Raw genomic sequence first — 22,731 nt, 5'->3', positions numbered from 1 at the left:
TACTCTCGGTTAGGGAAATTGAATTCATTTCCACAAATTACAAAACTTGGGTTTAATTTCTCTACGTCATGCTGGAGTATAAATACTATTTCTTGCTTTACAAAAACTTCTAAGGTCCAATTTCTCATCATTCTATTTCTAAATTCACTTTCTGGGGTCTGAATCATTCCGACATAATACCGTTTTGAGACGGAGGGTCAAATTTCATTTTTGATAAGACATTAGTGCGGCTATGTGGTCAAGTGGTGAGACACTCATTGTCGGATCGGAAGGTCATGGGTTCGAGCCTCGCTCGGCGCATAATTGAGTCCTTGGAGAAGGCTCTTTAATCACAATCTCTCACCGTACTCGGGTGTAAAATCAGTACCTGGCCGTTAACAGCGTTGTATCTGTCCGGAAAAATGCGATATCGCCTTAAAGGCGTCATGTCCCGTCCTACATGTTAAATGTTGCTGTTGGCCAGGGACCTTTTGGAATTCGCTTTGAGCATATTTAGTGGATATTGCGCTATATAAAAGCTAAATTTTAAGCTCATTTTTTAAAGACATCCTCACAACAACAAAAACGATTTAATGCGTCTCTCATAACATCTAAATAACAATGTGAAATTGAATGTAAGCTTCAATTGGATTCAATAGTCTGATGTCCCGTCGCCCGGTAACGGCGGCCATCTTGGTTATAAACAAAGAAAATCATTACTTTTTATTCTTCATGCTGGCTAGAACTTTTCATATGCCTTGTGATCAGAATGTGTAAAAGTCAAAACATGATCAAATGTATGTGTTTTTTTTTCCCTCTGGATACGCTTTTATGCTCGCGGGGGAAATATTCCATACGGGCGTCCGCCATTGTTCCGATAGTTTAGAGCCAGTGTTACAGTAGTAAGTTACCATGCGTCATTAGGACGCTACGACTGTTGAATGTATTGAATAGACAAAAACAGATTTGGGTTTTCCCTTTATCAACAAAACAGGATGAATGAAACACTACAGACGACTTCATCTTAACAACGCCACTACCACATTGTCTCATTCGTCTGTTGTGTTTCATCAGAGAGATTGTATAGCTAACGCTTTAGCTTATAAACTCTCTGGTTTCATTCATCCTGTTTTGTTGATAATGGGGAAACCGGAAACGCCCATTTCATCTGTTTTCGTATATTAAATTGAAGCAGACATTCAATTTCACATTGTTCATTTCTTCGAGCTTTGAGCAGCACCACTTACATCATAAAATCTATAGCAAGAAAATGATCCGAAAACCCTTGAATTTGATACAATGTGGACTAAAGCAGAGGCACTCTGTGCGGCTATGTGGTCTAGTGGTATGACACTCGCTTTCGGATCGGAAGGTTCTGGGTCCTTGGAGAAGGCTCTTTACGCACATTCTCTCACCGTACTCGAGTGTAAAATGAGTACCTGCTCGTTAACAGCGTTGTCTCTGTCCGAAAAATTGGTAATATCGCCTGACAGACTTCGTGTCTCATCCTACATGTTAAGTGTTGCTGTTGGTCAGGGACCCTTTGTAAAGCGCTTTGAACACGTTTAGTGGATATTGCGCTATATAAAAGCTCAAGTTTATAATTCTGATTCATATGGTTAAATGTGTGCTGGTTTCCTTTTCCCATTTTTTTTTTTGCCAAACTAATAAATAAATCTAAATGAATACGCAAAACAATTTATATCCGTTTAAACTCCTTTCTTTTTGTTCCAAGTTATTTTTAAAAAACAAAGTTTACAATGCTAGAGATCGGCCCAGTTTATTAAATGCTAACGATGTCGATTACAATATTCAAAGTATTTTGTTTTCTCAGACACGGACAACAAGAAAAGATTGATAACTGAGACAACGATCAAAAGTGTGGTAAAATCAATGGGGTTATTTCCCTTGGACATTGATCTTCAGATTATTGCGTGTGGAACCATTTCATGCATCGTACAGAAAATAGGTGAGAGACGGAGATGGAGAGAGAGAGAGAGAGAGAGAGAGAGAGAGAGAGAGAGAGAGAGAGAGAGAAAGAGAGAGAGATTTTCCCCTCTCCTTTTTCTTTTACTTTTTTTTTTTTTTGTGTGTGTGTGTTTTTGTTTTTTTTTTTTGTTTTTTGTTGTTTTTTTTTTGTTGTTTTTTTTTTGCCTGTTTATTTACAGGGGCATCGCTGCAATCGCCCATTAAATCGGAGTCGGTAAAAAGAGTTAATGTATGAAAAAAATCGGTAAAGTGGGAAAGGAAATCAATTGGCTCGAATGAGAACCGGATTCGAGGCGGTGTTTGAATCAATGACGCTCACCTTACGGCTCTGCACTGTTACCAAGACTATTCATTCCCTCCCTTTGATGAAACGTCTGTCAAGGTTTATGGGAGCAAATTATGATTTAATAATATTAAGCATAAATGCTGGCCAACTGACTTCGTGGCGGTTGTGCGTGTTGAACCCGTGACTCTAGTAGTCGGGGAGAGAGGGCTCTAATAATGACTAGGGTTAGAGACGATCTTTTTTTTTGGGTACGGAAGAGTCACGCTCTCCCCTGCCAGGCGGAGTTGTCGTACCAATAAGGTCGCGGGTTCGAACCCCCATCGCCGCCGAGAAATTTTTATTCTCTATTATCTTCTGGCACTGTCCTACTCATTTCATCTCTCGTTGTTATGATTTAATGGTCATGTCATAGCCCCCGTGTACTCCCAAACAGAAGAGAACCGACCAAAAGTCGGCAGTCTTTCAAAAAAAAAAAGATAAGATAGAACACCATCATTGTCCTTTGTGTGAGTTGCTGGAATGTGGTTTCTATTTGTGTTCTTTAATCAACATTGAAAACAAATAATATTGTTCGAACCATCTATTTGATTTCCTTGTTCACGTTTTATTATAATATGCGCTTCTATCCTTTGTATTCTCTATTGCCCAGTGTCATCACTGTTTTGACATAGAAGACCTGTGGTGTTCATGGTGTACTGTACCCATCATTGATGGCATTACAAAATGTTCTATGAACATGGATAATGTTAGAAGCTTTTTACTTACTTATCCGAGCCAGCGACCACCTGAACTATAGCCCTTCAGTCTTGTGCCATGACGTAGAAGTTAGACGTATTTTTTAGTGTTCCAGGTGACTATACAGTGTGTTACTGATGCTTGGATTTGGTGGGAGGAATGTGCATCTCAGGTTTAGAAGCTATTTAAATGAAATAAGATTAAAGCCCATGCTTCATTGTTTGTCTATTGTTAACCCTGCCACCATTATGGAATTAAATTTTCATTTCATCGTTTGCCTACATTATAAAACTCTTGTCACTTCATGTAGGATTTCATAGTGAACAGGGAGGCATTTACTGTGTCTTCTATTCCCCTATATCTGTTTTCCAACTTACTTCCTGTCTTTGTCTTGGAATGAGATTACTTGGTTTTGTCCTGGTCCTGGCTGAGAGAGAAACAGTCAAATGTATAGTTAGAGTTTTGGGAGATGATACTTTTTCCCTTATAAATCTCTGTTATGCACTGTTTATGCTTTGTTTACATGTTATATATGATTTATTGTAAACATTTGAGTGTGTTCCTCTTAGTAAGGATATCTGCTTAACGTCAGGATAAGACATTTAGGTGATATTAAACTAAGTATTTTGATAGTGTGCTCTTGGAATCTACATCTGTTTCCTATTTGAACCAATTCCCCTTTGTCTTACCTTTTCTTGGGTGCTTTATTTGTAATTCTGGAACTTTTTACTATCCCATATTCTTCCTTTTTACTGGCGCTGATATGACCTAAATGCGTTGCAAGCGCCGTAAAACCCTTAAAAACAACCCCAAAAAAACCCCAACCTCCGTTATAAAAGTCTTGTTACTTTATGTATGATTTGTTGGACAAACAAAACTATAATTGGAATCTTGTATATTTCTTTTCAATCTTTAAAGCCATTTTGAAGCACGAGCTGATCGGCCACGGAGGCATCGCTTTACTCAAGAAGGCTGTCATCAACCATCGGAAGGAAAGTAGACTGGCTGTGATGTCTCTGATTACACTGGACCACGTCCTACCTATAGGTACCAAATTACACTATGTATTTAGTGCGGAAATGTCCCGTCCTACATGTTAAATGTTGCTGTTGACCAGGGACCCCTTGTAAAGCGCTTTGGGCACATTTAGTGGATATTGCGCTATTAAAGCTCTATTCTATCTTTATTATTTAGTACTTGTTAAATATATATATTTCTGGTTTCTTTTGGAGTTGAGTGTGGCTATGTGGTCTGGTGGTATGACACTCGCTTTCGGATCGGAAGGTCCTGGGTTCGAGCCTCGCTCGGCGCATAGTTGAGTCCTTGGAAAAGACTCTTTACTCACATTCTCTCACCGTACTCAGGTGTAAAATGAGTACCTTTCCGTTAACAGCGTTGTCTTGGTCCGAAAAATTGTAATATCGCCTAACAGGCGTCACGTCTCGTCCTACATGGTAAATGTTGCTGTTGACCAGGGACCCCTTGTAAAGCGCATTGAGCACGTTAAGTGGATATTGCGCTATATAAATGCTCAATTTAAAACGACAAAATATACATTTTTTATTCAGGTTTATTTTGTACATCACAAAATTTGAAGAATGATCTTTGTTTAATTAATAAGAACATAAAGTTGTTCTGTAGAGAGATTGAGTTTTTTTTTTAATCAAATTTTCTGCTGGGTAAGCCTGCCATTTTTGGGAAAATACTGAAACTGGTCGGAAAGGAGAGAGTTAAACAATGATATTTTTGTATATTCTTTTTCATCCAGATTACACCACATATCCAACGAATGTCGAATGACCTTTGACATCATCTTACATTGTATGAAAAACTTTCCCGAAAACAAGGAGGTCCAATTAATGGGATGTCGGGCACTCAGCAAATGTCATATACACGGTATGTCGGTTTTGTGAGTATTAAAATAAGATATGAAGTCGTTTATCAACATTTTAGATGAACGTTTAGTTTGTGAACATTTTTTGTGAGAGTTATGCCCCAAATAAATCTCTAAGAATAGGGTTCAACAGTCGTGACGTCACTTCCCTTGTAATGACGTATTAACTTAGTAACTGGTTCTAAACTATGGGAACAATGTCGGACGCCCTTATGAAATACTTATCCGACGAGCATAAAATTGTATCCAGAGGAGAACAACATTATAAATCTGATTATGTTTTGACTTTTATACAATCTGATTACATGGCATGCGAAAAAGTTCTAGCCAGCATGAAAAATATAAAGTACCGATTTTATTTGTTAGAACCAAACTGCTGGTTTCTGGGCGGACATGACATCAGACTATTAGGTATAACCAGCACAGTTCACAGACCTGTTAATTAAACATAACAAGCTCCAATTAAAGGTTTTGTTCTTGTTACTTGTAAATTTTCAAACATTTGGGACTCTGGGGTTTTATTGAACCATACCTTTATATGATATGAATACTAGTTTTCCAAAACTTGTTATCTTTCCACTTTTTGAGATTTTCTCTCCATGAGCTAAATTGAAACCAAAACCTAAGCAAAAAAAGCACAAGAATTTCCTTAGATTTGTATGAATTTGAGGTTTAAATATGTGACCCCCCCGTCTCAAAGCGGTATTATGTCGGGATACTCTCGGTTAGGGAAATTGAATTCATTTCCACAAATTACAAAACTTGGGTTTAATTTCTCTACGTCATGCTGGAGTATAAATACTATTTCTTGCTTTACAAAAACTTCTAAGGTCCAATTTCTCATCATTCTATTTCTAAATTCACTTTCTGGGGTCTGAATCTTCCCGACATAATACCGTTTTGAGACGGAGGGTCACATATGATAGAATCATAGATTAGGTGATAAATTTTAGGGGAAATAATCCTTATCATCTTAAGATGGGGAAAATGGATGGGGATAAGCAGTTTTGGAAAAACCACTCTTTAACCCTTTCCTTACCAGCCGTTTTCAGAATTTTCCCCAAAATATCACACCTACCCAACAACAAAAATCGTTTTTCTTATTCAAACAGAAAAGCAACAAATACATTCTATGCATAATATAGATCAGCAAAATTAACTCTACAACTCTACAACACAGTGTCACGGTTTTTTTTTTATAGGTATAATACAACATTTGTCTTTAAATTGTGTGATTTACAAAAGAAGTCTGAATGATAAAAGTGCTGATTGGATCCGAACAAAAAAAAAATTCCCTTTATTCATCCCCAAGGGGAAATTTGTCTTTAGGGTCTATTCCAAGGGAAGACTAGAATAACCCAGGCGACAGCCGCAGTGCAGCGCCGCAAAATGAGCTAGGGCTAGGTGACTTGCTTAAGGCCACACAACGCAGCGGCGGGTGATCGAACTCGTTACCTTTTGGGTACGAAGCAAAGACCGTACCGCTGAGCCACGCTGGCCCTGACGATTTTCTTATGGTTGGTAAGGAGAGGGTTAAATAAGTTTAACCATAACACACTATTAAGGAATTGACTCTGTATGTCTGGGTGGGAACCTGACCTCCAATAGTGGGCAGGGAGGTACATACTGTGTCTTCTATCCCCCCATACCCGTTTTCCAATTGTTTCCTGTCATTGTCTTGGCATAAGATTACTTAGTTTTATCCTGTCGAATGTATAATTATAGTTTTAGGAGATGATATTTTTTTCCTTGTAAATCATCTCTCTGTTATGAATTGTATTATATTTAGTTTACATATTAGACGTCTATATTATATGATTTGTAAACTTTGGAGTGTGTTCCTCTTAGTGGGGACCTGTGCTTGTGTCTGGATGAGACTTTTATGTGATCTCAGACTAAGTACTTTGAAGGTGTGCTCTTGGGATCTACATCTGTTCCCTATTTGAAATTTGAACCAATTCCCCTTTGTCTTACCTTTTCTTTTGTGATTTAATTGTAATTCTACAACCTTTTACTATCCCATTTTCTTCCTTTGTACTGGCTCTGATATAATCTAAATGTGTTACAAGCCCCGTAAAACCCTTAAAAACAAAAAGACTCTGTATGTCTTCGTCATTGTATCCCACCAGTTCTCATGATTTTGTTTTCTTGGCTATTTCCAGAGTTAAACGATGTCCACGACCTGTCTGAAATCGTCATTCAAGCTCTGAGGAGGCATGGGGAAGATCCTGAAATGCAACGACAGTCAGCACATGCTTTGAAGAATGCAGACTGTAGCAGTAAGTATATATATCCATCCATCCCATCATTTTCCTTCGGTCTACTTGTCTACTTGTCTTGTACCTATGTATTTTCCAACGTTATTCCAAAGAAGTGGCCGAGTGGTTAAGGCATTGCACTGTGGTCCGGAAGGTCCCGGGTTCGAGCCCCGCTTCAGGCACTTGGTTTTTTTCCCTGAGCAAGATTATTAACCCCAATTTGTGCTCATTTGGACAACATGGGTGATTCCTGTTGACATCAGACATCTTGTTTGATGAAATATCTATTTTCCTTCGTAGAATGCCGAGGCGACGATATCTTATGGTGTCATGGCGGAAGGGCATAATTTATATTTTTTTATTCCAACGTATTTGATTATCTTAGACCATGCACATAGCTATTATTAATTTTTGTTTCCGATAATGTTATTACGTGTTTCTTAAAAATCAAAATTGGACTTTATATTATCCAAAAGACTAAAAACCGAGTCAACGAGGTTCCTGATTTCGGTCAAAAGTCGTAGTATACCATCTGATTCGCGGCTAGTGGTATGACACTCGCTTTCGGATCGGAATGTCCCGGGTTCGAGTCTCGCTCGGTGCTTAGTTGAGTCCTTGGAGAAGGCTCTTTACTCACATTCTCTCAGTGTATTCATGTGTAAAATGAGTACCCGGCTGTTAAAAGCGTTGCCTCTGTCCGAAAACAATTATAATATCGCCTAACAGGCGCCATGTCCCGTCCTACATGTTAAATGTTGCTATTGGCCAGGGACCCCTTGTAAAGCGCTTTGAGATGTTTAGTGGATATTGCGCTATATAAAATCTCAATAGGGAATGAGATTAGCGGAAGAGTAGCGTCCCTTGATTGGACGTCACCCATAGTCTGTGACGTCACCGGCGGAAAAGTTATTAGAGAGAGAACGTCATGTTGGTTGTGCGCATGCGTCTCTCTCTAATAACGTTTCCGCCGGTGACGTCACAGACTATGGGTGACGTCCAATAAAGGGACGCTACTCTTCCGCTAATCTCATTCCCTACTCTAAAAAAAGATTTATACAAGATCGGGCTATATTTTTCACTCTTTCATATCATTTCATGCTTGTGGATCTCACGTTGCATGATATGAGCTCTTTCAGAATCTGGCTCAATCCACTTGTAAAACGATTTTAATGATCATTAAATCAACTTTGCTTTTTCCCATTCTCGTTCCAGAATCTTCCACCATCTTCCAGAAAGCGTTCAACTCCCCAAAGATTTCAATCACAGATGAGTTTTGGAAGATCTGGGAAACCAAATGAAATATTTTTAAAAAATCAATAACGGAGTTCAGAAATGGTTGGAATTGTCACTATTTTAACTTGTTGAATATAGGGAACGAGATTAGCGGAAGAGTAGCGTCCCTTGATTGGACGTCACCCATAGTCTGTGACGTCACCGGCGGAAAAGTTACTAGAGACAGAACATCATGTTGGTTGTGCGCATGCGTCTCTCGTCCTCGCTTCCGGTGAAAGCGGCTTGAGACACTTCAAAACCAAATTGACGTTCTCTCTGTAAGGTGAAGTCCAATCAAGGGACGCTACTCTTCCGCTAATCTCATTCCCTATTACAAAATTGATTATTAATCCACTCCTTACCAGCCATTTTCAGGATTTTCCCCAAAACTTCACACCCAACTAACACAAACAAACATAGATTTTTTATCACTGAGACATAATATCAGTAAAGTTCTTGCGATACATAAATTCTTTAGCAAAACATGCTCTACAACACACTTAGTTCATTTTCTTTAAATTTTATGATGTACAAAAGAAATATGATAAGAAAAAGGTTGGTTGTATCGTAACGAAGGTGACGATTTTCCTGTAGTTGGTATAGAGAGGGTTTCATTTTGGTCAGAATACCTAACGGTAAATAAAACCCAATAATATCAATATATCGGTCCAGTAGGATGATCCATAGAAATCTTGGGGGGGGGGGGGGGGGAGGGGGGTTCAAGATGAAGGATTTGTCTTGATTTATCATACGAACAAGATGTAAATGATTTCAGACCAAATTTTTAAAAAGTACTTTTGTCGTTGTACGGAAAACGGATACAAGATTGACAAAGTATAAATCCAAACAATTTTAAATACATGTGATGATAGGATTGACTTTAACATTAAATTTATGTTGTAATATGTGACCCTCCGTCTCAAAACGGTATTGTGTCGGGAAGATTCAGACCCCAAAAAGTGAATTTAGAGATAGAATGATGAGAAATTGGACCTTAGAAGTTTTTGTAAGGCAAGAAATAGTATTTATACTCCAGCATGACGTAGAGAAATTAAACCCAAGTTTGGTATTTGTGGCAATAAATTAAATTTCCCTAACCGAGAGTATCCCGACATAATACCGCTTTGAGACTGGAGGTCACATATAGAATGTAATGATACGATTGACTTTAACTTAAATGTATGTTGTAATATAGAATTCTTGACATTTTGGTTACTACTTGATGTCTCCCTTATTTTAGTTCACTGCACATATATTATTTTCAGTTCCTGGAACTCTTTCCTTCATAACTTTCCAGATTTTTATGTTTCACAGACTTTTTCACTATCAGACTTTAAATCGGCTTGGATTGTGAGACACTCGATGAGTTTGAGATGGTTTAATTTACATTCTCTCTGTGATTTATAATGTAATTTAAACGTTTCTCATCGGGCATTGTGGGGGGGAAAAGGGGGGGGGGGGGGGGGTTGGATTGCGCCGGCATTTGGTCCCATCTCTTGAGGTGTAGATGGTGTTTCATTTCTAAGTAATCTTGATTTTTGTAACTCCTTCTTTTAGGCGATACCCTCGAGATTAGAAAGGTTGCGATTGTGTATGAAACCCAAGTACTTAAGACATTATATGTCAAATAGGGGTATCTAGCTATATTGCTGTTGTTTGGCTGTGTGTGAATTTGATAGTGTTTTGGAATAATAATTATATTACACGCTTTGTTTGTGCTATGTTACGTTAGGCACTCATTGTCGCTTAGGGAACATTATAAGAAAAATATGTAAATTCAGTTACAGAAAATCTTTGTCTGACGTCTGCTCTTAGTCACTTCTATGTGGTCTAGTGGTATGACACTCGCTTTGGGATCGGAAGGTCCTGGGTTCGAGCCTTGCTCGGCGCATAGTTGAGTCCTTGAAGAAGGCTCTTGACTCACATTCTCTCGCCGTACTCGGGTGTAAAATGAATACCTGGCCGTTAACAGCGTTGTCTCTGTCGGGGGGAAAATATGTTATATCGCCTAATACGCGTCATGTCTTGTTCTACATTTTAAGTGTTGCTGTTGGTGTGGGATCCTTTGTAAAGCGCTTTGAGCACGTGTAGTGGATGTTGCCCTATATAAAAGCTCAATTATTTATTAATAATGAAAATATTATTAGAAATGAAATCATTTAAAATCCACGTCTGAGGAGAGTCGTTACATATTTGAGGACTCGTCTAAAGATTGGATAGAATATTTACACCTTTTAATGAATGAAAGAATATGGCTGTGCTGTCTCTATGGACGCTTACCGTGAATGTGTGTGTTACTTCGAGTGTGTCAGTCTCTCTCAATGGACGCTTGATGTGAATGTGTGTGTTACTTCGAGTGTGTCAGTCTGTCTCAATGGACGCGTGCCGTGAATGTGTGTGTTACTTCGAGTGTGTCAATCTGTTTCTATTATCCAGTTAGTAATTTGTTTCCATAAATCTGTCCAGTGCAAGTGTTCTTAGCTTTTGAATGTCATCATGTGTGTTAAGGTGCTGAGGTAATTGGATGTTTCCTTGTTTTATGAATGCATGATGTACATCTTCATATTTTTAGGCTAGTAAAATTGTTGAAATCAGTTCTTCGGTTGTTGTTTCAAAATATATTTGATAGTTTTTGAGATCTTGATTCACTGTTGTTGGAAGTGAAGCTGGTGTACGCATTCTGTATTTGTTTCATTGTTTGAAGTAAACTTCTATCGAGGTTTCTGCTGGAATATTTTCATTTTCATTTCTTTGGAGCACGCTCAAATTTCGAAACCCTTCATGCCAACACTATTCTTGAAAGTTGTCACATAAGACAATTTATTCCATAAACTTTCCAACATTTGGAGTTCACTTGACTTACTTGACTTGACTTGACTTAGATGCCTTTCGCGTCTCGACCGAAAGATCGGGTCGCCTTGGCTGTTTCCAGTATTTCCTGTGTGAGGTGTCTCCAATATTGCCGGTCCTCTGCTAGGGTTCTCAGATTTTCAAGGTCCCCTGCCGTTATGAGACTAATGCTTTGTTTGGAGTTCAACCAAATAAAAATGTTGCTTTGTTATTTTTTACTTAAAGATTAATTATTCGATAGTATTGATGGTGCGGCTATGTGTTCTAGTGGTATGACACTCGCTTTCGGATCGGAAGGTCCTGGGTTCGAGCCTCGCGCTCGGCGAATAGTTGAGTCCTTGGATAAGGCTCTTTACTCACATTCTCTCACCGTACTCAGGTGTAAAATGAGTGCCTGGCCGTTAACAGCGTTGTTTTTGTCCGAAATATTGTAATATCGCCTAACAGGCGTCATATCCCGTCCTTCATGTTAAATGTTGCTGTTGGCCAGGGATCCCTTGTAAAGCGCTTTGAGCACATTTAGTGGATATTGCGCTATATAAAGCTCAATTTTAATAATAAGCTTTTATTTTACTGGTATTTATTATTTCTGTAACTGTATTCTATCATTTTCTGTTAATTTTTTTTTTGTTTTTGTTTTTCCTCTTTGACTATCAACATTGAATCGGTGATATTTTAGTGGAAATGGTAATTTTGGATCATTAAATTCATTTAATTCAATAGTAATTATTCTTGGCGTTTATTTAAAATCATATTGAAGATGTTTGACTTTATTAAAATTTTTAATGACTTTTTTATTTATTTTTTTATTTTGACAATTTTAGGTCTTATTAAAATATCGCTCTAATTTGATTTTTTAGAACTTTTTAATGCAATCTAATTTCTATTTGTTAAAACGTAGTCCACAGTCTTGAAATAAAATTGGATGATTTGTCAGTATTGTTTAGGATAAGTTCCAGAAATTTAAGTTGTTTGGGATTATAATCTATGCTGTCAGCTGGATTTGAACATGGGGTTTTTGCGCATTTGAAATGCGACCGAGAAAAGTTCAAAATAGCATAACTTTTGAACTCATTGCCCTATCATTTTGATCGCGGCATCAAAAATCTAAGCCGGGTGGAGTTTCTGACCTCCCATAGAGGGCAGGGAGGTACTTGCTGTGTCTTCTATCCCCATATATCTGTTTTCCAATGGCTTTCTGTCTTTGTCTTGGAATGAGATTACTTAGTTTTGTCCTGACCCTGGCCAGAGTTACTTGGCTGGGAGGGAAACAGTCGAATGTTTAGTTATAGTTTTGGGAGATTATATTTTTTTCCTTGTAAATCATCTCTCTGTTATGTACTGTATTATGTTTTATTTACATGTTGTATTTTATTTGTTAACATTTGAATGTGTTCCTCTTAGTTGGGACCTATGCTTGTTTCTGGATGAGACTTTTAGGTGATCTCAAACTAAGTACTTTGATGGTGTGCTCTTGGAATCTACATCTGTTTCCTATTTGAACCAATTCCACTTTGTCTTACCTTATCTTTGGTGCTTTAATTGTAATTCTAGAACTTTTTACTATCCCCTTTCTTCCTTTTTACTGGCGCTGATATTACCTTAATGTGTTGCAAGCGCCGTAAAACCCTCAAAAAACAAAAAAACAAAACAAACAATCGCTGCCAGTCATCGTCTTTGAATAAGATTACTTAGTTTTGTCCTGATCCTGGCCAGAATCCTTGGCTGGGAGGAAAACAGTCGAATGTATAGTTATAGTTTTTGGGATTTATATTTTTTCCTTGTAAATCATCTCTCTCGTGTAATGTTATTTTTTTTAAATCCTTAATATACGATTTGTAAAAATTTGAGTGTGTTCCTCTTAGTGGGAATTTGTGTTGGTGTCTGGTTGAGACTTGTAGATGATCTCAAACTCAGTACACTGATAGGATGCTCTTGGAATCTACATCTGTTCCCTATTTGTACCATTCCCCTTTGTCATACTTTTTCTTGGCTGCTTTAAGTGTAAATCTATAATCTTTTAACTATTCCATTTTCTTTTTTTTTACTGGCGCTGGTATGACCTCAATGTGTCGCAAGCGCCGTAAAACCTTTAAAAACAAAAACAAAAGTTTTAGAATCATATGTGTATATTCCATAACAGGTAACATAATTGATTGTAGCTATCTATGTGGCCATAGAGAAACGCTTTTTCTATTATTTATTTTTTTAAATCTTTTGTTTAAAACAATTACGTAAAAAGGAAAGACGAGTCAGAAAGTTTGTGGTGTTTGGCCACGTGAGGTTCTATTTGGCCGCTTTTCAAGTCGAAATTAGCCACAAAGTACATATAATAATAATAATAATAATAATAATAATAATAATAATAATAATAATAATAATATAATATATAATAATAATAATAATAATAATATAATAATAATAATATTAATAATAATAATAAATAATAATAATAATAATAATAATAATAATAATAATAATAATAATAATAATAATAATAATAATAATAATAATAATAATAATAATAATAATAATAATAATAAATGGCATTTATTTAGAGATTCACCCTGTTGTCACAGGATCTAAGCGCTTTACAGTGATATAAATAAAACATATTACAGCAAGACAAGTGATGATGGAAAAGTGATACGAATTCAATTTAACAACAACAAGATATGATGATAGTATTGCAACATTATGACGTAGAAGGATAAAACTTTAAGCGAGATTCAACGTTGTCAACGAATCCGAGCATCTCACGTGTGATGGGAGAGAGGTCGAAAAATGGGGGGCCGAAAATTGAAAAGATTGTTCACCTATTTTATGCAAGGTCTTGAGTTTGATAAGAATTGATTGGTCATTGGTTGACCTCAAGTTTCTATTGGGGACATATATAATGTTTCGAAGGTCTTTACTATAGGAGGGACTGTTGGTGCTCAAGGATTTGTAGACAACAGTACGAATCTTATAGGCAACTCTTTTTTCCACAGGAAGCCAATGAAGGAGAGTTGCCGACGTGATTTTTTGTATATTTCGTACAATGAGTCTGGCTGCTATATTTTGAGCAACCTGAAGTTTAAAAATTTCTTCTATAGCTAAATTCGTCAGAGTGAGTTACAATAGTCGAATTTGGATAAAACAAGGGGATTAACTCACTCAACCCTAAAACCGACTATATCCTTAGTTTACCCGGGTTACTTTTACCCCATGCCTATTTGTTTTTATTTTTTTCTGAGACAAATTATAAGTTTACTATCAAAGCTAATGTTTTATAGTTTTTACATGTTTATGATAGTTGAATAAAGCTATGTACATTCTCATTTTTAATACATTTTGTCCAATTTTGAAAAATAGCAAAAGTCTCTAGGATTGAGTGAGTTAATCAAACCTTCTGTTATATGCTTTGGTAGGTATTATATGGCGAATTTTGCTTATATTTTTCATTTCTATGTCAACATAAGATTGTTTGGCGTTATTCACATGGCTAGTCATGGAAAGATCTTTTATCAATGATGACGTCGAGGTTTTTTTGCTTTATTGGAAAATTCTATTGTACTGTTTCCGAGATTAATAGCCGATTTATTTGCCTGTTTAACTCACTCAATCCTAGAGATTTTGCTACTTTTCAAAATTGTAAAAACGGTATTAAAAATGAGCATGTGCATAGATATTTTTATTCAACTACCATGAACATGTAAACATTAAGAACATTAGCTTTGCTACTAAGCCTATAATTTGTCTCAGAACACTGTAATAAATAGCATGGGGTAATAGTAACCCCGGGCATACTACGGATATAGTCGGTGTTAGGGTTGAGTGAGTTAAGGATACTCGGCCTTCCCACATCAAGATCTCAGTTTTATTATTTCAATAGCGAGCAACTTAATGCTATGCGCTCTTCTCTGTATGGAACAAGACGGACATGTAAACAAATAAGACGCACATGGAATATCTCCGATTTTGGGTTGGATAAAATTCAGAAAAAGTGTGGACCGGGCACTTGTGCGGCTATGTGGTCTAGTGGTATGACACTCGCTTTCGAATCGGAAGGTCCTGGGTTCGAGCCTCGCGCTCGGCGCTTAGTTGAGCCCTTGGAAAAGACTCTTTTACTCACATTCTCTCACCGTACTCAAGTGTAAAATGAGTACCTGGCCGTTAAAGCGTGATCTTTGTCATCATGTCCCGTCCTACATATTAAATGTTGCTGTTGGCCAGGGACCCCTTGTAAAGCGCTTTGAGCACATTTAGTGGATATTGCGCTATATAAAGCTCAATTTTTTTATAGATTTTTTGTATCAGTAATGATGAGAAAAATAGGGTATGGAGACGTGTCAGATCAAGAGAGAGAATAAGAATATCTCGGTGTCAAAGCCAACCTGGGATACAACTGACACGGCACCCTCCGCCTGACTGAGAGAGAGAGAGATGAAGAGAGAGAGAGAGATAGAGAGAGAGAGAGAGAGAGATCAGCCAGCGGTCACTCTAGCTACTGAGCCATCCAATCACACAAAAAATATGGCTTTCAAACTTAGTTCCCATCGTGTTTGTCTCGTTTCAGACATAGAAGAGCGCTTAGCATTACTTTGCTCGCAATAAAAAAATCACTGGGTTAGTGAGCTAGCCTCGATTTTGGGCTTAATTGAGCTTTATTTATATAGCGCAAAACATACTAAACGTGCTCAAAGCCCTTTAAAACAGCAACAATTAACATGTAGGACCAGACATGACGCCTGTTAGGCGAAATTACAATTTTTCGGACAGATACAACGCTGGAAATGCCCAGGTACTCATTACTCAGAATCTGAGTAAAGAGCCTTCTCCGAGGACTCAACTATGCGCCGAGCGAGGCTCGAACCCAGGACGTTTCGATCCGAAAGCGATTGTCATGCCACTAGACCACATAGCCGCACAGAGATTTGATCTCCTAAGGCTTCAACCTGAGTGAATTCATTTTCCCAGCTCGTCCCCTCCCCCAATCGGCATGTGAATGGGAGAATAGACGAATGTGAAACGTTTTTGACTCCGTTGACGTCCAGTTTGTCACCATCCGGTGAGTCATCAATGCTAGCAATATGTATTTTTGTGAGCGACCGGCTTTCGGGGTTGTGGCAGTGTAAAAAAAAGTGGTCAATTTGTTTTAAAATTTTGCTGTTTTGACTTCAAATTTCGTAATCAACATCAAATTTACAATATGTTTGATGTGACGGACGTGCTCCTATTTCCAGGTCTTTTAACTCAATTTCTTATGGACTCATTGTTGTAATAGAAATCTCAAAAAATGACGCAAAATATTGACCAGTACAACAATGTTAAACAGGGATGTCAGACCTGCATATATGTACACGTCTACTCAAAAAGTTTTTGAAATTAGAAATAAATTTTAATTAATCTTTTTTTTATTTGAGGGAAATAAGTAAATGAAGAAAGGATTTCATTTTCTTCAGATTCTTGATCAACGTCGCGTCTGCACAAAAAACTAGAGCTGTTCCGTTTCCTTGGCTTGGTGGTTTTTTTTAATGGAAGGCACACTGACTTTTTCCTGGGTTGGCATTTAGTGATTTCTTTAGATAATACTCAGAGAATGTCTTCAGGGCATCTGTTAGTCTTTCCTCAATGGTCTTGAAATCAGAGGCAATGGACGCAAGACACAGACCATCAGCCTAATATAGAAACCTCCGGATGTTCTCGAATTCAGTTTGGTCGTTCGTAAAATGTTGAAAAGGGTAGGTGCAAGAATCGATCCTTGTGGGAGTCCGTTATTTTGTGATCTCCATCTGCTTTTCTTCCAATTCATTTCCACAAAAAAGCAACGGCTTGACATAAGGGCTTTTATTATTGAAACTTCTTTTGTGTTACGAGTTACGTTTGCAACCTTTGGTAACAATTTCCTGTGGTTTACTGTGTCATAGGCAGTCGTCAAGTCAGAACATAATAATAATAATAATAATAATAATAATAATAATAATAATAATAATAATAATAATAGATCTTTATTGTCCATAAATATGGCAATTTGTCATTTAGTTACACTTGTTATAACGTTAAACGATAACTGTAAGATTGAACAGATATTTCACTCCTACTTATTTTCTCTCTCTCTCTCTCTCTCTCTCTCTCTCTCTCTCTCTCTCTTCCTCTCTTTCTTTCACACGTGCGATATACACAACATAAACATATTCATTTCGTTTTCAATTTGTTACGATTGTGGCAATTCGACAACAAAAATTATCATCATTATCAATTGGTCAGTTAATCTTACATTAAATAAATTAATCAGTTAATCAGTCAACGAATCAATCCTTGGTTTTTCTGTACCATATGAAATATTCAAAATTGTTATTGCTGATGGAACGAACGTTGATTTATACTTGTTAGTTCTACATTTAATCTGACAAAACCTTCTCCCAGATGGTAAAAGACTAAATTCATGGTATAAAATATGTTTTTTATTGTTGGTAATTGAGAATGCTTTCCTTTCTATTGCTTTTCCATGAATTCTTTCTACTCCATCAAGAGGATGGTTTATTATTTTTGATGCCTCTTTGATAGATTTTGAAATTTTTTATTTATCTTTAAGTCATGTAATTTAATCACCTGGGTGGGGTTCCTGACCTCCCATAGTGGGCAGCGGGGTACATACTGTGTCTTCTATTCCCCTTATATCTGTTTTCCAAAATGAATTCTGTCTTTTGTCTTGAAATGAGATTACTTGGTTTTGTCCTGGCCTTGGCTGGAGTCCTAGCTGGGAGGAAAACAGTCAAATGCATAGTTATTGTTTTGGGAGTTGATATTTTTTCATTGTAAATCATCTCTCTTTTATGTAATATTATATTTGTTATTTTGAATGTATGCTGTAAGCATTTGAGTGTATTCCTCTTTGTTGGATTTTGTGCTTGTGTCCTGATGAGACTTATAGGTGATCTCAAACTAAGTACATTGGTGGTATGCTCTTGGAATCTACATCTGATCCCTATTTGTTCCCAGTTCCCCTATGTCTTACTTTTTCTTGGGTGCTTTAATTGTAATTCTATAACTTTTTACTATCCTATTTTCTTCCTTTTTACTGGCATTGATATGACTTAAATGTGTTGCAAGCACTGTAAAACCCTTAAAAACAAAACAACAAACATAACTTGTTCACTATATTATATTTGTTGTGTGGCCGACTGATTACGCACATCCAAGTTTTGAACCAGAAAAGATGAAGTTGTGGCTTCATGGGTTCAACTTCCCATTTTCGATCGGACATAGCTTGGCCATTCATGTAAGGAAGGTGATGTGTGTGGAATTGGGTACCATAAAAAAAACCCCTTGCCATTAGCTGCTGCTGTAGACAAGAAAAAGATATGACAGCACAAACTGAACATCAGTTTACTTTTTGTTCCCACTTTTTTAAGGCTTGTTTGTTTGTTTGTTTGTTTTTAAGGGTTTTACGGCACTTGCAACACATTAAGGTCATATAAGCGCCAGTAAAAAGGAAGAAAATGGGATAGTAAAAAGTTCTAAAATATTATAATTAAAGCAGAAAAGAAAAGGTAAGACAAAGGGGAATTGGTTCAAATAGGGTAAAGATGTAGATTCCAAGAGCACACCGTCAAAGTACTTAGTTTGAGATCACCTAAAAGTCTTATCCAGACACAAGCACAGGTCCCAACTAAGAGTAACACACTCAAATGTTTACAAATCGTATGATATAAAATGTAAACTAAACATAATACAATGCATAAAAGAGAGATGATTTACAAGTAAAAAAATATCATCTCCCAAAACTATAACTATACATTTGACTGTTTCCCTCCCAGCCAAGGAACTCCGGCCAGGGTCAGGACAAAACTAAGTAATCTCATTCCAAGACAACGACAGGGAACAATTGGAAAACGGGTGTCGGATGATAGAAGACACAGCATGTACCTCCCTGCCCACTATGAGAGTCTTCATGCTTGGCCAAAGACGTAACGTTGTTAAAATTGTGTTGCTACAAATAACTAATAAACTCTGCTACGACTCCTCAAGTTGACCCACATCCGGGACTTTACATGACTCAAAATGGCGCGCATGTCGGACAAGACGATAATAGCGATAAAAATAACACACATCAAGGAAAAGCTGAATCCAATGGCAACAGATGAAACCAGTTTGTTTTCCGCGCTATTTTTGGCCCGAATTGTTTTGGACAAGTCGTCTTTGTTGAGTTGGAGAGAGCCGTAAATCTCCAATCGGATGCGATTTGTTATGTCCGAATTTTCTACATCTGTTGAATGGATATATAAAAAAATAATGATATTATGGTTTGTTTGTTTTTTTCTATTTGGTTAGTAATTATTACAAGAAATAACGTGAGTGGAGAAGAGCGAGAAGACAATAGAGAATAAAACTTTTGCGACGATGGGGAGTTGAACCTATGACCCGACTGTTACGGCAACTCCGCCTGGCCACGAAAGGGAGGTTCTACAATTATTCATTATTATGGGCTCACTGTTGTAATTAAAATACTATGTTTGTCTGAAAAGTTTTTTTTTGCCTATAGGATATTTCCGATTCTATTAAATTCATAAGTAGATGCTGTACATACAAAAGTAGTAGTAGTAGAAGTAGTAGTAGTAGTAGTAGTAGTAGTAGTAGTAGTAGTAGTAGTAGTAGTAAGTAGTAGTAAGTAGTAGTAAGTAGTAGTAAGTAGTAGTAGTAGTAGTAGTATAAGTAGTAGTAGTAGTAGTAGTAGTAGTATAGTAGTGTAGTAGTAGTAGTAGTAGTAGTAGTAGTAGTAGTAGTAGTAGTAGTAGTAGTAGTAGTAGTAGTAGTAGTAGTAGTAGTAGTAGTAGTAGTAGTATGTAGTAGTAGTAGTAGGTAGTAGTAGTAGTAGTAGTAGTAGTAGTAGTAGTAGTAGTAGTAGTATGTAGTAGTAGTAGTAGGTAGTAGTAGTAGTAGTATAGTAGTAGTAGTGGTAGTGTAGTAGTAGTAGTGTGTATAGTATAGTAGTAGTAGTAGTAGTAGTAGTAGTAGTAGTAGTAGTAGTAGTGTAGTGTAGTAGTAGTAGTAGTAGTAGTAGTAGTAGTAGTAGTAGTAGTAGTAGTAGTAGTAGTAGTAGTAGTAGTAGTAGTAGTAGTAGTAGTTAGTAGTAGTAGTGTAGTTGTAGTAGTAGTAGTAGTAGTTGTAGTAGTAGTAGTAGTAGTAGTAGTAGTAGTAGTAGTAGTTGTAGTAGTAGTAGTAGTTGTAGTAGTAGTAGTAGTAGTAGTAGTAGTAGTAGTAGTAGTAGTAGTAGTAGTAGTAGTTGTAGGGTATTATTGTTGTTATTATTAATATTATTAGCATCATCATCATAATCATTATCATTGAGCTTTTTTATATCAAAGCGCTTTAAAAGGGGACCCTGGTCAACATCAACACTTAACATTAAGGACGGAACATGACGCCTGCTTGGCGATATTACATTTTTTTTTCGGACAAAGACGGCGCTGTTAACGGCCAGGTACTCATTTTATACGTGAGTACGGTGAGAGAAAGTGAGTAAAGAGCCTTTTCCATCATCATCATCATCATCATCATCATCATCATCATCATCATCATCATCATCATCATTATAGCAGCAGCAGCAGCAGTAGTAGTAGTAGTAGTAGTAGTAGTAGTAGTAGTAGTAGTAGTAGTAGTAGTAGTAGTAGTAGTAGTAGTAGTGGAGATGCCACCTTACAGCAAGAATGTGACAACTATCGGTAACAAATTCTTCAATCTACTACAAAAATGCTTCCCTCTCGGTCACGTTCCACACCCAATCATGAACAAAAACTCCATAAAAAAGGATACACCTGCATGCCAAACATACAAAACATTATCACAGCTAGCTCAGCCCAGCAACAACCTAGAGGAAAAATGCAACTGCAGGACCCAGGCAACATGCCCACTAAACGGCAATTGCCTGACTCAAAACGTTTTTTATCAAGCCACAGTTACACGCCCAGACACACCAAAACAAGAAAATTACTTTGGCCTCACTGAGTGTTCATTCAAAACCAGATACAACCTGCATACATCTTCCTTCAGAAACATACACAAACGACATTCTACTACACTAAGCGAACACATTTGGAACCTCAAAGAAAAAAACATACAACACAGAATCACATGTAAAATCATCTCCAGAGCACAGTCGTACTCCCCCTCTTCTAAGATTTGCAACCTCTGCTTAGAAGAAAAATTCTTCATCATGACAAAACCGAACTTGGCAACACTCAACAAAGAAACGAACTAACATCCTCATGCAGACATAGAAACAGACACCTTTTATGTAATTACGATCCTCCATAAACACGAATCTAGAAAAATATGAAAAACACAACAATCTACTTTCACTTCCACTTCCTGATGAGAGCTAACACATGAAACAATATTGTAGATGTTGATCATAATTATACTTATGTTATATATATTATATATATATATATATATATATATATATATATATATATATATATATATATATATATTCTAAAGATACTCACCTGGTGAAGGAGTGGAGGTCGCCTGAACTGTTGTAGAAGGAACAATCCCTATTGAAGCAGATTGAGTATTACAGGAGTTGACTGTAGTCGTGTAGACTGCTGGGAAAGACAATGGAAAACATTCACATTCATAACATACTATCGTAATAATGTTTTCAATGAATGAATGATCGGCGTTTTTGCTCAGTTCACCCAAAATAAATCGCTATATCCCAGTATTTATTATTTTTCACAGTGAGTGTACAGCGGTACGGTATTTGTTTGTTTCGTACCCGAAAGGTACCGAGTTCGATCACCCGCCGCTGAGCTGTGTGGCCTTGAGGAAGTCACCACCTCGCCCTAGCTCAATTTGCGGCGCTGCACTGAGGCTGACGCCTGGGTTATTCCAGTCTTACCTTGGAATAGACCCTGGAGACAAATTTCCCCTATGAGATAAATAAAGGGAATTTTATTTATTTTTATTTATTTACTTTTTGACGTTTTTTGGTCAATCAGAGTTAGATCTGATTTCTAGATATTTACAACAGTCTTTGAACCAAGATCACTACGTGAGACTTAGACGTTGCCTTCTCACCATTATTTGTTTTCGTTATTTTATTGTGAAATTTAGAAGGTTTCGTTGTTTTGGTAACATTTGCCACGAAATACTCACAATAGCCTTCAACAGTCGTGACATCACTTCCCTCGTAATGACGCATAAAAACTTAGCAACTGGTTCTAAACTATCGGAACAATGGCGGACGACCTTATGAAATACTTCTCCAACGAGCATAAAAGTGTGTCCAGAGGAGAAAAACATTATAAATCTTATCATGGGTTGACTTTTATCTATTCTGATCCCATGTCACGTGAAAAAAGTTCTATCCAGCATGGAGAATAAAAAGTACCGATTTTCTTTGTAAAGAACCAAGCTGATCGTTGCTGGGCTACGTGACATCAGACTATTTAATCCTATTCAAATATATTCAAACATAT

At 37.1% G+C, this 22,731-nt stretch overlaps 2 protein-coding genes across 5 annotated transcripts in view; one reads left to right on the top strand and one right to left on the bottom strand.

The window, feature by feature from the left end:
* LOC144956644 (uncharacterized) overlaps positions 1–7,162 on the top strand; it is a 35,601-nt gene extending 28,439 nt beyond the window's left edge. The window contains exons 14-17 of the mRNA XM_078887287.1: positions 1,814–1,948; positions 3,908–4,036; positions 4,758–4,885; positions 7,046–7,162. Of these exons, the coding sequence (XP_078743413.1) occupies positions 1,814–1,948; positions 3,908–4,036; positions 4,758–4,789 (296 nt within the window). The 3' untranslated portion in view covers positions 4,790–4,885; positions 7,046–7,162. The remainder of the gene's footprint in view (positions 1–1,813; positions 1,949–3,907; positions 4,037–4,757; positions 4,886–7,045) is intronic.
* A 10,889-nt stretch (positions 7,163–18,051) lies between these two features.
* LOC144956835 (uncharacterized) overlaps positions 18,052–22,731 on the bottom strand; it is a 32,796-nt gene continuing 28,116 nt past the window's right edge. For all 4 annotated transcript variants that reach the window (XM_078887591.1, XM_078887592.1, XM_078887594.1 and 1 more), the window contains 2 exons: positions 21,757–21,855; positions 18,052–19,514 (listed from right to left, as the gene is read on the bottom strand). In XM_078887591.1, coding sequence (XP_078743717.1) covers positions 19,249–19,514; positions 21,757–21,855 — 365 coding nt within the window. In that variant the 3' untranslated portion in view covers positions 18,052–19,248. The remainder of the gene's footprint in view (positions 19,515–21,756; positions 21,856–22,731) is intronic.

Source organism: Berghia stephanieae, chromosome 11 (genome assembly GCF_034508935.2).
Source record: "Berghia stephanieae isolate SIO BIC M18660-M18661 chromosome 11, UCSD_Bste_1.3, whole genome shotgun sequence".
NCBI classification, from domain to species: Eukaryota; Metazoa; Mollusca; class Gastropoda; order Nudibranchia; family Aeolidiidae; genus Berghia; species Berghia stephanieae.
Note: the sequence above shows the minus strand (reverse complement) of the source record. Positions and strands in the feature narration are given on the sequence as shown.